Below are 13,613 nucleotides of genomic sequence, written 5' to 3'. Positions count from 1 at the left end.
TGCCAGCAGCGGCCTCTGCGCTCTCACCAAATCCCTTCATTTACTGTAGCAATCCACGCTACAAAACTGCAGCGACTGAGCCACTGCTTTTCCCCCCAGGACCAGCAAAGCCACGGCGGGGTTCAGGACAGAGCCTCAGCAGAGCACAGCACACAGCACACAGCACTGGGGTCGAGGTGAAGCACTGCAAGATCCAACCCATCGCCCTGCTCCCCGTCAGCCACCTCCAGGCCTGAGGTGCATGACATCTGTCTGTTCCCTGCAGCTGTGGCTGAAAAGCCACAAGAACTGAGGGTCACTGGTATTAACACCCCCTTGGAATCGGTCCCACAGGAGCAGGTCTCAGGCCAACCTTTTGGCTGAGGCTTACAAGAGCCACCAGCCAGCAGGGCTGCCAGGAGCTATATATATCTTGCCTGGATTTGAACTGCCCACAAACCTCCACCACAAATATTTGGAGGAAGGGGAGGGGGTAAAAGAAACAAAAACATTAAAAAATATTGTCTCAGCAGTGAGAAAAGCTATCAAACAACCCATGACAATTGAAAAATTAGGCACTTCAAAAGCTTGGTTACTTTATAAATGGTGCGGTGTTTCCAGAGCAAGCAACTCAGGCACTGCTGGGCCACTCTCCTTCCCAAACCATCTGTGCTAAAGCCAAAGGGCAGAGGAAAGACACCAGCCCTCCTTACGACCCCTCCTCACCCACTAGTTGCACCTCAGCCTCCCCAGACACCGGCAAGGAGAAAACCCACCTGCATGGACCTGATTCTTCCTCTCCCCTACCAACCTCCATCTCTGAGCATCCCCCTGGGGACAGTTACATCATTAATATATATTTACATTTATGCTGAGGTAGGGAGATGGGTTTTCCTCTTGGTTACATGGATGTAAAGTCAGAGGAGCTCCACGGGAGTCAAGGGGGTTACACGAGATTTATGGGTACCACATTTGCCCTCCTGAGCTGCCACCAGCCACAGCCTGAGGATGCACAGCAAGCCTCTATGGATGAGGACAGAGGGAAGCTGGGGGGTGTTAGTCCAGTGGATCTATCACCATTATCAGTGTGCACAATTTACTCCCTGCTGATGCACTATTTTCTTGTAGGGAAGCGGCTGTTGGACCTCACCAAGGCTTTTCTGATCCTTGAAATCATTTGGATCTCAGTAGAGTTCTTTGAGGTGAACCCCTCTCTGCCCCAGCCAGGCTCAGCCTTCCCAGAAGAACACCCTTACCATGGAGAACAACTCATTTTATATAGGGAAAATGCCACATTTTCCAGCAGAGATTTATCTCCTCCAAAAGCAAACTACTGTCACTAATAAGCACTGATGTTTACACACCAACACTCTGACCACCAGTAAAAAAACAAACCATCAAACACAAAGTCTGTGCAAATACATCTGTGGACTATGCCAACTCAGCCATGAAGCTGGAGTGTGGTACTAAAAGCCACTGAGGTGCAGCAGAAACACCTCCCAGCATCCAAAACACACCCTGTCATGGATACGAGGTTTCTCTGATTTAAAGGCATAATTTATACTCAGCTCCTGAGTTACTAAAATCCTGCAGCCCTTTCAGCACAGGTCAAAGCACCCCATTTTATGTAGCAGTCCCCAAGGGTGACATTCAGCCCACAGCATGGGAAAGGTCTGTTCCTGGCGGACCCGGGCTCCCTTAATGGAGCGGGGAGAGGTCGGCGCTCCAGGGAGGGATGGAGCTCACTGGGAAATCGATGCCAAAGGAAGATAGGGTGGAGCTTAGTGCTTTTAGAGAGATTATTTGGAAAAAGAAGAACTCGAGCAAAATGGCTCTTCCCTGGGGAACTCAGGACCTTTGTTTCTCTCCAGACACGCTGAGGACATCTGTGTGACTTGTGGGCCTGATGCCGGGTTCCCAGTATGCCTTGGAAATGGGGTTTTGTGCAGGAAAGGGAGGGGACCCACCAGCCAATACCCCCTGCAGGACATCAACAACAGTGCCAGCACTTAGGACTACATGGAGCCAGGGTATCCCCAGCTAACACCTCCCAGGACCATTCCCATCTTTCTGACAGCACGAGCTCTCGAGCTCTACTTCAGACCTGACTATTGCTTTAGCCTCCAGTTACAAGGACCTTCTTTCCTGTCCCCACCAGCAGACTCACAAATCTCTCCCCACTACAAGCAGGCCTGGACCAAACGATTTCAACCCCCAGCAGCCACAGGTTCTCCACCCCCTGCCTTCCCCCAGGGATCCCTCGATTTTCCACCAGAAAACCTGGGGTGGTGATTTGAAGGCAGACAGAAAAACTCCTTTAACTCAAATAAATGAGCATTCCCATCTCACCTCCATCCCACTGCCCCAGCCAGAAGGTGATGCTGACAAGATTCCTCTCCCACAGCCACCACTCTGTCTGCCCCCCAATCCCAGGTCATCATTCCCACCAAGACAATTTTGGCCAGACATTTTCCAAAACCTTTGGGAAAGAAAGCGTCAGCTCCACCTGGGAAAACCAAGCCTAGCAGGCAGAGCTCAGAGGCAGAACAGGCATTTCCTGGGGGCTCTGCCAGTCTGTGTACCCCCCCCTTTCCTGCGGGAAGCAGGCAAGGCACAAGAGATGGCATCAGCCTCACAGCCTCAGGGGGGTTCATGGCCAGGGTGGCCCAGGGAAGGCAAGGGACACCTGCTCTGAGCTTGGCTTTTGGAAAGGCACACACCAAAATGTGTATGTGTATATATATATATATATTTTATATATATATATCTATATTTATATATATAAAATGGGGCAGGGCTGCTGGGCAGGGCAGGGAGGGGTGGGGAGGAGGAGAGCTGCAGAAATTGCTACCTGCAGCCACACGTCTCCACGACCATGTCCTCGTACTGTTTGTAAACCACATTGTTCCCAGAGTCTATGTAGAGGATGCTGATGGGGCTGAGCTTGGAGGGCACACAGCAGCTTGGGGGGGTGGACTCCGGGTCCATGGAGTTCATCAGGGTCTGAATAATGGCATGGTTGGTGGGCTCCAGGTGGGAGCGCAGGGGGAAGTCGCAGACCCCCTCACAGTGATACGCCTCGTAATCCAGGGGGGCGATTATCCAGTCATCCCAGCCCAGCTCCTTGAAGTTCACGTGCAGAGGCTTCCTGCTGCAGCGGGTCTTCGCCTTCTTCCCATGGCCTCTGCCCCCAGACCGGGCAGCAATCGTGGTCCTTCTCTTCCTCCGCTTGGGATACACCTCCTGGCCAGGATCAGGGGGCTCCAGGAATGGGGGGCTGCCCAGGGCCTTGATCTTATCCCGGATCTCCTTGAACAGATTCTCCTTCCTCTGGGTGCGGGAGAAGGCCACGAGCAGGGCTCGCTCGTGGGGCTGGGGCTGGGGCTTGTTGAACCCCAGTTGTCGGGGGGGCAGGAGCTGCCCCGACTGATCCGAGACGATCCTCAGCAGGAAGCACAGCAGCTTGCCCGAGAGAGATCTCTCCCTCCAATCTCGCAAGGCTCCCCAGACATCAAAAACCTCCCATCTGGAGGAGCCTGCGTCCAAAATGTCTGCAGCCCTGGAGTCCAGCAGCCGGGGCTCCTGACCATCCTGGCTTGGGCAGGTGGAAAGGAGGAGGTGGTGGAAGGTGCCTTCGGGGGACAGGGCCAAGCTCCGGTTTTCAGGGAGGGCACGAAGGATCCGCAGCTCTGCGCCCGTCACCTCCTCTGCCTCAGGCAGGCTGGAGATGTCGAAGAGGTATCGCTGCTCGGAGGTGGATAGGGAGGCATCTGGAAGAGATAACATAGAAGGGAAAAAAAAAGGAAAAAAAAATTAAAATCCCAGCAAGCTGAAGCCAAGCTCTCATTATGGAGGTGCAAGAGACACAGAACTAACAGGAAAGATCCTGCCGTGCAGCAAGGCTCGCCGAGCATCCCAGCAGGACACAGCCTGTGTGTCCTGCATCCAGGAGCGTCACTCTGGCTGGAGGCACCAAAAACTAACAAGGAGAAAGTACAGAGGGAGAGAGGCATCAATTGAATCAAATGGCTTCTCATCAGCACTCTTCCCCATGTCCCAAGGAGGCTTCTCTGCCTCCTCATAGGTGTTCCACTGACCCCAGTTGCATCACTATTCTGTTTTGGCATGGAAGCCCCATCTGAACCTGTGCCGCAGTCCCATCCCCACTCAGGAGGTGGTCACCGATTTCTTCTGCCCTAAGTGTCACACACACACACATAGCCCCATCCATTCCAAGTAAAAAGCTGTGAAAAATTCCATTTTCCCCTCGCAGACACACGTCTGATAGAGGCACCACTAGAGGTTGAAAGCGAGCCCAGCTTCACTTTGTCACTATTTTTGGTGGATCCAAAGCCCAAACACAGACTTGTGCAGTTTCTAGCACTGATTAAATATACTCAGTGTGAATTAAAAAAAAAAAAAAAAAAAAAACACCAAAGGAGGTGACATTGGGGAGAAGACATGAAAGACTTCTGCGAGGGTTGTTTTTTATTTTCTCCCTCGTTAACGAGAAACCTGACCTGAGCATGCTGCAAACATCGCTGCTGTGTCCGAGCCTCTTGACCCGCTGCCGGTAGAGCCCTGCCCGACATCCCCACACCGCAGCCCCCGCCCCGCGCCAGCAGCGCCGCTGGGTGCAGTCTGCACCCCCCGCCAGGGGGGAAACAATCTTCTCCCTGTCATCTGCTGCTGCTGCTACTATTATTGTTATTATTATCCTTATTATTATTATTCATTATAGTCATTATTATAATTATTATTTTAAAAGCAGATCTACCGTTCCTAAGAGGAGCAGATAAGAGCAGATAAGGAGATCCCTTTGAAGAGTTCATCTGGTTTCGTTTTGCTCTGAAACTTCCCAGGACCTAGGTGCAGTTTTCCCCCGGCTCTCCCAAGCCGGGCACTGCCCACCCTCCCACCGGATCATCTTCCCCGCGTCCCACCTCGCTCCCCTGACCTTGCCCCATCAGCTTTTAGCACCCCTTCCCCCCAAAGGCTGCCGGCAGGATACGGCCCGTTCTGGGTGTGAGGATGGGGCTTGGGGAGCTCCACACCACCAGCCGCCGCTCTCCCACCCCGGGCCAGCCGGCGATAGGCACCGCAGGGAGGCTGGGGGCTGCTTTTCAGTTTGTCTTTTAATTTTATTCGATCGGAAATTTATTATTTTTTTTCCCCAGCCGAGCGAACTTCGGCGGCAGTGCGCGATGTACGCGTTAAAAATGTATCGTTAAATGCGTTTATGTGTTATCATCATTAGATCCGCGGATATGAAGAGGGCAAAAGAGGAGGAAGAGAAAGAAGGGGAGCGCGATGCCGAGCTCAGCCGGCGGGTCGGCGGGAGCCGCTCTGGAGCGCTCCCCGGAGCACCGCGGCTGCGCTCCCTCCCCAGCCTCGCCCGGCCCGTCGCGAGGCCCTGCGGAGTTTTTCGGGCTGCAAAGGCTCTGTCGGGTCTTCTCGCTCCCGGTCCCGCGGATGCCGCGCAGAGAAGCTGCCTCAAAACTGCGCCGCAGCCGCCGGCCCCGCATCAGGTGGCGAGAGGTTCCGAGAGCCGCCGGCAGCCCCGCCTGCCCCGGCCCGGCTGGCTGCACCTCGCACCCCGTCCCCAACCCCAGCCCCAGCCCCGAGCGTCATCTTTGACCGCGCAACCCCATCGCCACCCCCGACCTCACGCTCATCTCCATCAGCAATCCCTTTTTCCAGCTCCAGACACAAACCCTTTGCTGTCACTGTCGTCGCCTCAGTCCTATGTTCACGCACAGCCCCACTCCCAGCACTGTCCTCGTCCCCATTCCCACGCTCGGTCTCGCGCACGGCTCCATTCCCGTTAAACAACCGGGATGCGCAGCCCCTATCCCGCGAAGCTCTATCCCGTGAGCTACCCCCAGCCCCTGCAACCACCCCGTGCTCAAACCAACGCACAACCTCGTTCCCCAACCAACGCACAACCCCATCCCAGGCACAGCCTCGCGTTTGGACCAACGCGCGAGGTCCCTCTCCGCGTTGCCACCACGTCCCCAAACTCACGCTCAAAATGATGCGCAACCCCGCGTCCATCCCTGCTCCCACGCAGGAGCCCGATCCTCGCATCCACGCACAGCCCCGTCTCCGTTCCCAAACCCCATCCTCATCCTAAAGCCCGTTCCCAAGCCCAAGCATCCCAGACGGTGGGGTCCCGGGGAGACGCGCTCCCCGCACTCACCGCTGCGCGCCCGCTCCGCGAAGCCCGTGACGGTGTCGGCGCGGCCGCCGGAGCCGCGGCGGGCGGCCAGGCGCTGGTACAGGGCCACCATGTAGTGGTGCGGCACCACCGTGCCGTTGCGGAGAGCCCCGTCCCTCCGCGGCGGGGAGGAGAAGGGGGAGGCGGCGGCGGCGGCGGAGGAGGAGGAGGCGGAGGAAGGCGCGGCTGCCGAGGGTCGCTGGGGAGCGGCCGCCGACGGGCCGCGCACGGCGGCGGCCTCCAGCCCGCGGCGGAGGCGGCAGGCGCCCAGCAGGCAGAGGCAGAGGGCGGCGGCGGCGGCGCGGAGGCGCATGGCGGCGGCCCGGGGCTCGGCGCGGAGCTGCTGCCGCCGCCGCTCCCCGCCCGCTTTTGAACATCGTCTTCGCCGCCGCCGTCGCCGCCGCCGCCGCCGCTCCTCGTTCGCCCGCCGCCGCCGGGGCTCCCCCTGCCGGCCGCTCGCCCCTCCCCGCCCGAGCACCGCCCGCGCCCCGGGACCCGCCCCGCCTTCCCCGGCAGGTGGGACCCCCTCGGACACCTCCCTGGATCCCGCCCCTCCTCCCCCGGCAGACGGGACCCCCCCGGACACCCTCCTGGATGCCGCCCCGCCTTCCCTGGCAGGTGGGACACCCCCGGATCCCTCCCGACCCCGCCCTGCCTCTACCTGCAGGTGGGAACCCCCGGACCGTCCCCTCGGACACCGCTCTGCCTCCCCCGGCAGGTGAGAGAAACCCCGTCCACGCTCCGCCTCTGCCTGCAGGTGAGACCCCACCCCGGACACTCCCTCCCCGGCCCCCTCCCCGCCTTCCCAGGCAGGTGAGACCCCCGCAGGCTCCGGCCCCGTCTAGTGGGAGGCACTTGCGCCCCCCGTGGGGGCACCCGTACCCCTAATTTGTCGGGGAGAGCTGCGTCCCACAGCCCCGTGCCGCGGCGTCACTCCAGCCTAGTTAGGGAGGATGCGGATGGGAGGCGACCCTGTATTGGAGGGGGTCACCCGCCACCCCGTACTGGGGCGGGGGTCCCGGTCCCACACTGGACGTGGGGCAGACCCCGGCTCTGTTTCGGACTGAGGAACCGTCACCCCACATTTCGGGCTGACTTCTCACCCTCAGACTGGCCTGCGGGGGTGATGCTGGCTGCGGGGCCGGGCCGGGAGCGTCGAGGGAGCCGGAGCGACTGTCCCGGGCTGCCCCGCACCTCCATCGGCCCCGGCAATTCCGCCTCGGGAGCCCGACACCGGAGCAAAACAAAGCCCCGGCTGGGCTGCGGGCTGATGTTTTCCCTCGCACGGAGGGTTTCCTTGGTAAAATTCAGATGTTTCCTTGGGTCTCGATTAAAATAACAAAGTGGGGTATTTACTAGGATGTTATTTCAAGTCTCTTAAGTCCCTGGTTATGTCTGTTGCGATTTCTCCACAAATACAAAAACAAGGGCTGCGATGATTTATTTGAAGGAATGTAGGTGTTTTGCCAAAACAAACATGGCTTTTTTTTTTTTTTCCCTTTCCCCCCCCAAACAATTGCTTCTCACGAGCATTTGTCACTGCAACCTCTCGGATTTCTTTCTGCTGTGATTTTACAGGTGCTTTGTCACAGTATCATGAGCGGGTTTCTAATGCCCAGCAGCAGATTTGCTCGCTATGAACACACACACTGTGCAGAGACACAGACACAGCTCCCATGACACCATCCCAAGAAATCCGCATCCCGAGAAATCCCTGTCTCTCGCAGTGCTGGATGGCCAGGCCCAAAGCCATTTGCACACTTTGCACACTTTGCCCAGCCTTTGCCCAGCACAGCATTTGCACAGGGCTTGCACAACCTTTACATAGAGTTTGTGTGGCTTGCACAGCATTTGCACACTCTGCACAGACCACAGGGCCTTGCACGCTGCCACTGGCACCACCCACCCAGCAGTTAGTGACCACCAGGACCCCTAACCCAGCTGGGGCAGGAGGCAGAGGAAGGCTTTAGTAATTGTTATTCTTTTGTCAGTCCCTTATTAAATCCAGCCTGATGCTCTTCAGACACTAAAGGTCACTTTAAAAAGCACCTGACAAGACCTTCCAGCTCCTGAGGCCTCACTCCCCCCTGGCCAGGGTGCTGAGATCCCACTCGGGTGCCCTCACAGAATGAGAGCAGGTGGTAGCAGGGCTGAATGTTGAGGGCAGTTCTTCCCAAAGATGGGAAGGCTGAAAAACACTGTCTAGCCCTGCCCCACTCAATCCCACCTCAACCAGCAACTCCAGGGTCACAAACTCTGCTCCTGAAGTTCCCACTGAAAGGTATGGCAGCGATCCCTTCCCAGTGCTGCCCAGAGAAGGGATCAAAGGGATCAGCAGAAGGATGGAAGGATGATGGGACAGGAAGGACTGTTGAATTCTAGAAAATGGGCAGACAAATCTATCCATAAACCTCTGGGCTTCTCGCAATGGTTTCTGGAGCCTGCTGCCTGGAATTGTTTTCACACAGTCAGTTTTATGTGAAACACTGAAAGATACAAAAATGGTGAATGTGGTCCATGCCCTGGGTCCCCTGAGACGTTACATCCTCCTGCATGTTGGGGTGCATGTACCTGCCAAACATGTGGAACCCCAGGCTTCACCCTGGGACTGGAACTGTCACTGCATTTTTTCTGTGTGTTTTTCAAAAATTAAAGTTACACTGATGCAACAGACAGCCAGTCTGTGCCTTCTGGGGTTTTTTTAATCACAGTTTTTTCTTTTCCCTACAGACCAGTCCTCTTCTCAGCCCCCAGTGTGGGCAGCAGGGTCAAATCCCTGCCTGGTGCAAGTCAGCAGAGCTGAGCAGGGGGTTCCTCTGCATCAGTTTGCACCACACCATCCTTGTTCCTGTGCACAGTTGTCCCCGTGACAGAGCTTTGTGCTGCTGGGTGATGAGAGCCAGATCCCTGTCCTCACCATCTGTATGGAGACCCAACACAGGCACACACATACCCACGCCACCCTGAGCGACATGGACACACATGTCTGCACACACCAGGCACACATGCCCACACCAAAGGCACACTCACACACACACACCACACACACATATGGGTACACAGACCCAAGAGGCAAATCCTGCCCAGCCATGCCAGAGGGTAGATGTGAAATCCCACAGCTCATCCTCTCAACCACACAGCATCTACTGACGTGCACAGGCGCTAACTTTCCCATCTGTAATCCATTGCAACTTCACTTAAACCCTTCTGGGCTTTCTTGAATTTCCATCAGCCCAGCTCAGCCCAGCCCAGCTGCAGGACCTTCCCAAGCCGCTCTAGCCCTGCTCAGCAGCTCCTGCCCCCAGTCCTTCCCTGCGCCGAGGACGGGCTCCCTCCTCTCCCACTGCAAACCTTTGCGCATAATTTCACACTGGCAAAGAGCCACCTTCTACCAGCCCCCTTCCAAAACCAAATTAGCACGCTGCTGCAGCAGCAGAAATTGGAGAGGAAGGACTGCAGTTTTATTTTACAACTCAATTAGCAAGTTTATACAGAAAAAACACCCATATAACTGAGGGAGATTTTATGTCCGTTCGGCTCCACCAGTAAATAGACTTGTTCCTCTTGAGGGCACTCCCCACTGCTGTGGGTACAGCAATGTGCTCCTGCCCTTGGGGGCCCTTAACCAATGTGGTGATCCTGGCTCCAGACCTGCTCACTTGCTCCATCTCTCTTTGCTTTTACACTTACAAATCCTCTGGGTACCTCCATCACAGGTTGAAAAACAGTTCTGAGACTGTCCTGTCACCCTGTTCACCAAGTATTAAATCAGAAGTGTGCCAGAACCTCAGATGAAGATAAAGGGCCCCATTTGTCTCTAATTTTTCCCTAAGAACTAGTCCCAGACAACATGAAGCCAGTGGCTGTATGCCCAGGATGGATCCTGACTCCCATAACAGCTTGCACCTTATCTCACTATGGTCTCTTTCTCCCTTCACCAATAGGTCAGGTTTTTGGAAAGAAGGGGGCAGTCAACTCACTAAGCCTGTTTTCTTATTGGGAACATTTTTTGGATGCTGATTCCTTCAGGATCGGGAAGGAATCATTTCTGCCTGGCTGATACTTAGGCTAGTCCCTCTGACATAGTCTCCGTCCCTCTGCTCCCTCTTCTGGTCCCTAGCACTGCCCTGCTTGTCCTCCTGCATTGTCCATGGTGGTTGGGGACCTTTGTGTGTGGAGCACCGATTCATTTCCATGAGTCCTGGGCAGGGTGAACTCCCCTACCACATCTGCATCCTCTCGTGCAACTGTGGGCAAGGTCCCAGCCTGGTAGAGGGGCTGCCCTACAGATGCTCTTTGGCACAGGAAAGAACGGGGTATTCAATTTAACTGGAACCCACTAGCCACGGAAGACCACTTCTCAAAGGAGGAAACTGAGGCAGAAGGGAAATCCTCAAGGAATAATAACCACATACCTCACATCACAGCCACATTCCCACAGCTCTGCACCTCCACCTCACCTTCCCTATCATCAGCCCTTTTTGATGGAATAAAACCAAACTGCAGTGACAAGCCCCCTCCACTCTTCAAAGCTGGAGTGGCTGTTTCTGTTAGCTAAGTCAGTGGGGCTCCATCAACTTTTCAAGTCTCGAGCAAGTTCAGAGCGATCAGAATGTTGATGCCAGTGGCTATTTGGAAGAGTGTGTTTTCATGTAGTGACCACACAAGAAGCCTCTTGAGGCTTCACTTAACAAATGTCTTCTAGTGAGATGGCTNTACAAGTGACAGTAAGGCCAGCTCAGCAAGTAACCAAGCAACGGCATCATTTTCTTTCCAAATCTTCCAGCAACTCCTTCCAAAACGTACTTAAACTCAAGCCAAGCTGAATTCTTTCTGGTTGTCTGCACGGGGATAGCCAGAGAAGATAAGACAAATCAAGGTACAAACTCCATGCATGAAACATCAGACAGATTCAAGGACCCCATGGGCTGCTTTGCTTCAGGCCCAGAGACCTGACGTCACCACAGCCTGGATGCCTAAAGCTGTGCTTGTCTCACATCACTTTCTATTTGAACACTGTGCTCTAGCTGGAGGACAGGAGACTTATGGAAATGCTTTGCTGAAAATTCAATCCTTCTGGAAACATAAAAGCTTCTTGAAATAGGCTTTCCAATCCCCTCAGGGAAAATTGTCCTATTCAGCATCTGGTCGACAGGATTGGGCATAAGCCACCTGAAAGTAGCGAGTCAAAGCACAGTTGAGCACTCAGTCGTGCTCAAAAAAGAAAAAAAAGTCCATTTGCTTTTTGAAGGGTGCAGAGTCAGCATGTAATTTGTCTATGCAGCAAGCCCAGATGCTGGACCATGGTGACGACTCACTCAAGTGTCCTTATGGTGGTAGTCTAGGCTAGCATCTAGTTGGAGGGGGTGGGATTCACTTTACTTCATTCTGGCTTCTTCTCAGTCACCTTCCTCCCATCACTAGTTACTGCAGGGTGAGCTGTACCTCCAGAAAGCAGTTCTTACAGCATTAACACAGACCCCAGCTGGGACAGCTATTACAGAGGTGCAGAAAGCCCTCAGCTGCCTCCTACCCACCCCTGGCTGTCCATGTGAGAGGTCACGAGGGGAAGTGCTCTCCTACAGCCTTCCTCAAGCTCTGCTCCATGATTCTTTATTTTTACATATTTAATCCTTTGATCTCCACTCAGTCCTTTTTTCTCTCATCTGTTTTCCACATTATTGTGTTTCTCCCCAACTTCTTGTCCTCCAGCTCCCAGCTCCTTTGCAAAGGCCCCTCAGATGTGGGGGTATCACGACCTGAAGGTGAGACCCGGCTGGGAGAGTAGAGTGGAGACCCAAGGGAGCACCAGAAAAGGAACACTGCTCACAGTAGCTCACCCCCATCTTTCCAGTTCCCAATTATTCCTAGGAGAGTCCTCTGCCCTCTTCCCATCCCTCTCCAACAAGTGCTGCTCACCACTGTTGTCACTCTCATTTCTCTGCCACTTGAGACAGAATTTCTCCATATGAAGTCTTATGCTTTCTATTCCAACACAAAGTCTTACCCATAACTCCAGTTCTGTCTCACTCATAACTTTCTGCATGCAGATGTTCACCACTATGAACATGAAAGGAAGAATGGGGGTTTTTTCCCCTTTAAGTTATCTTCCCATCCTTTGGTATTGTTTCTTCCTTGTCAGACACTCTTTTCTCTCTCATTTACTTCAGTGCTCTAATCTCATGTTTTTGTTTTCCTCTATAGACCAGACAAATGGAGATAAACTCTGATGTTTTTAGGTCAGCCCGATAGTTCTCCACCAGTGATAGGGATCTGGCAAAGAAAGGCCTTTCCCCAAGAACTGATTTCCCTCCTTTTTGGGGATATCATCCTGATTAGGAATCAACAGGGGAATGGATCCTACCAAATTACTGCTGGTAATGCAAGATATCTAGTTGGAGGTATTTGCTTTCCTGGACAGTTGCTCTGGGGACACCAACAAGCCATGGGTGTCAGCTGAGGTGTGCAGAGGGCCAGAGCAGACCTGCCAGTCCTCAACTGCAGCCCAGTCCTCCTCCCTTCACTCCTCTGTGCCAGCTGCTGTGCTGGGCTGGGAGGAGGAGGAGGAGGAGGAATGGAGGAAGGTGGGTGCCTGAGTGCGGAAAGGGATGTGGTCCAAAGTCCTGTTTGATTGCAACTTCTCATGGTCTGGATCACTTCTGTTGAAGATTCTGTCTGTCTGACCTTCCTGCCAGGGCAGCATGTCCTTTCATGATGAATGTGGGTGGTTTGGGCCAGGCACTCAGGAGAGATGCCCCTCACCCAAAAGGCCCCACAGAAACCAGCACAGACCATAGGGCAAACTGAGCAGCTCATGAACTACTTACCACTTGTACCTTCTGGTCTCCTGTGCAGTTCTGCATTTTAACCCAACAATTTCTGCTTTCTTTTTCCATCTTGCCTTTTCCAAATTTTACTGGAAAACATTTCATGCCCTAGGTCTCTTTCTCCTTCAGCTGCTGAGCAGCAAGAGAAGCTCAGAGGATAAGAACCATCGCGTCCCAGCCCAGCAGAGGGGTCGGGTGGCTGCGGTGGGACCGAGCATCATCTGGAAGCGCGCGGGCAGGGATCTCTCCCAGGGCAGGAGCACCATCTCCTGGAGAAGGGATTTATAGCACTGAGCCTCTGTATAAGGTGTTTCCTGTCGCACTTATGAAATGTAGAAGGCACTAGCAGTTTCGAAGGCACTCACTCTTGTTTCTCTCCCCTTAGGCTGTGAAACACATGCAAATCAACCCACTATGAGTGTGTCCTGTATACAAGAAAGAGAAATGGAAGACAGGAATATGTTATGTGGGCACATACCTTTTCCTTTGTGCTGTGCATTAGATGGACTTGAGTGTGAGGTGCAGGATCAGCTGTTACCGTTTTACTATGGGTGTATCAGGTGAAGCTCCATCTTACTTTGTATTTCTCT

The 13,613-nt window shown here is 54.3% G+C and overlaps 1 protein-coding gene across 1 annotated transcript; it reads right to left on the bottom strand.

The window, feature by feature from the left end:
* Positions 1-2,681: 2,681 nt before the first annotated feature.
* On the bottom strand, positions 2,682-6,066 carry GDF7 (growth differentiation factor 7). Its single transcript, XM_017812982.1, has 2 exons — positions 5,694-6,066; positions 2,682-3,749 (listed from the first exon to the last, which is right to left on the bottom strand). The coding sequence occupies exons 1-2, from the start codon at positions 6,064-6,066 to the stop codon at positions 2,827-2,829; spliced, it is 1,296 nt and encodes a 431-aa protein (XP_017668471.1). The 3' UTR covers positions 2,682-2,826.
* Positions 6,067-13,613: the final 7,547 nt, after the last annotated feature.

The sequence above is a fragment of the Lepidothrix coronata genome, unplaced genomic scaffold (genome assembly GCF_001604755.1).
Source record: "Lepidothrix coronata isolate B3197 unplaced genomic scaffold, Lepidothrix_coronata-1.0 Scaffold39, whole genome shotgun sequence".
NCBI lineage: Eukaryota > Metazoa > Chordata > Aves > Passeriformes > Pipridae > Lepidothrix > Lepidothrix coronata.
This window is presented reverse-complemented; position numbering and strand designations above follow the sequence as displayed.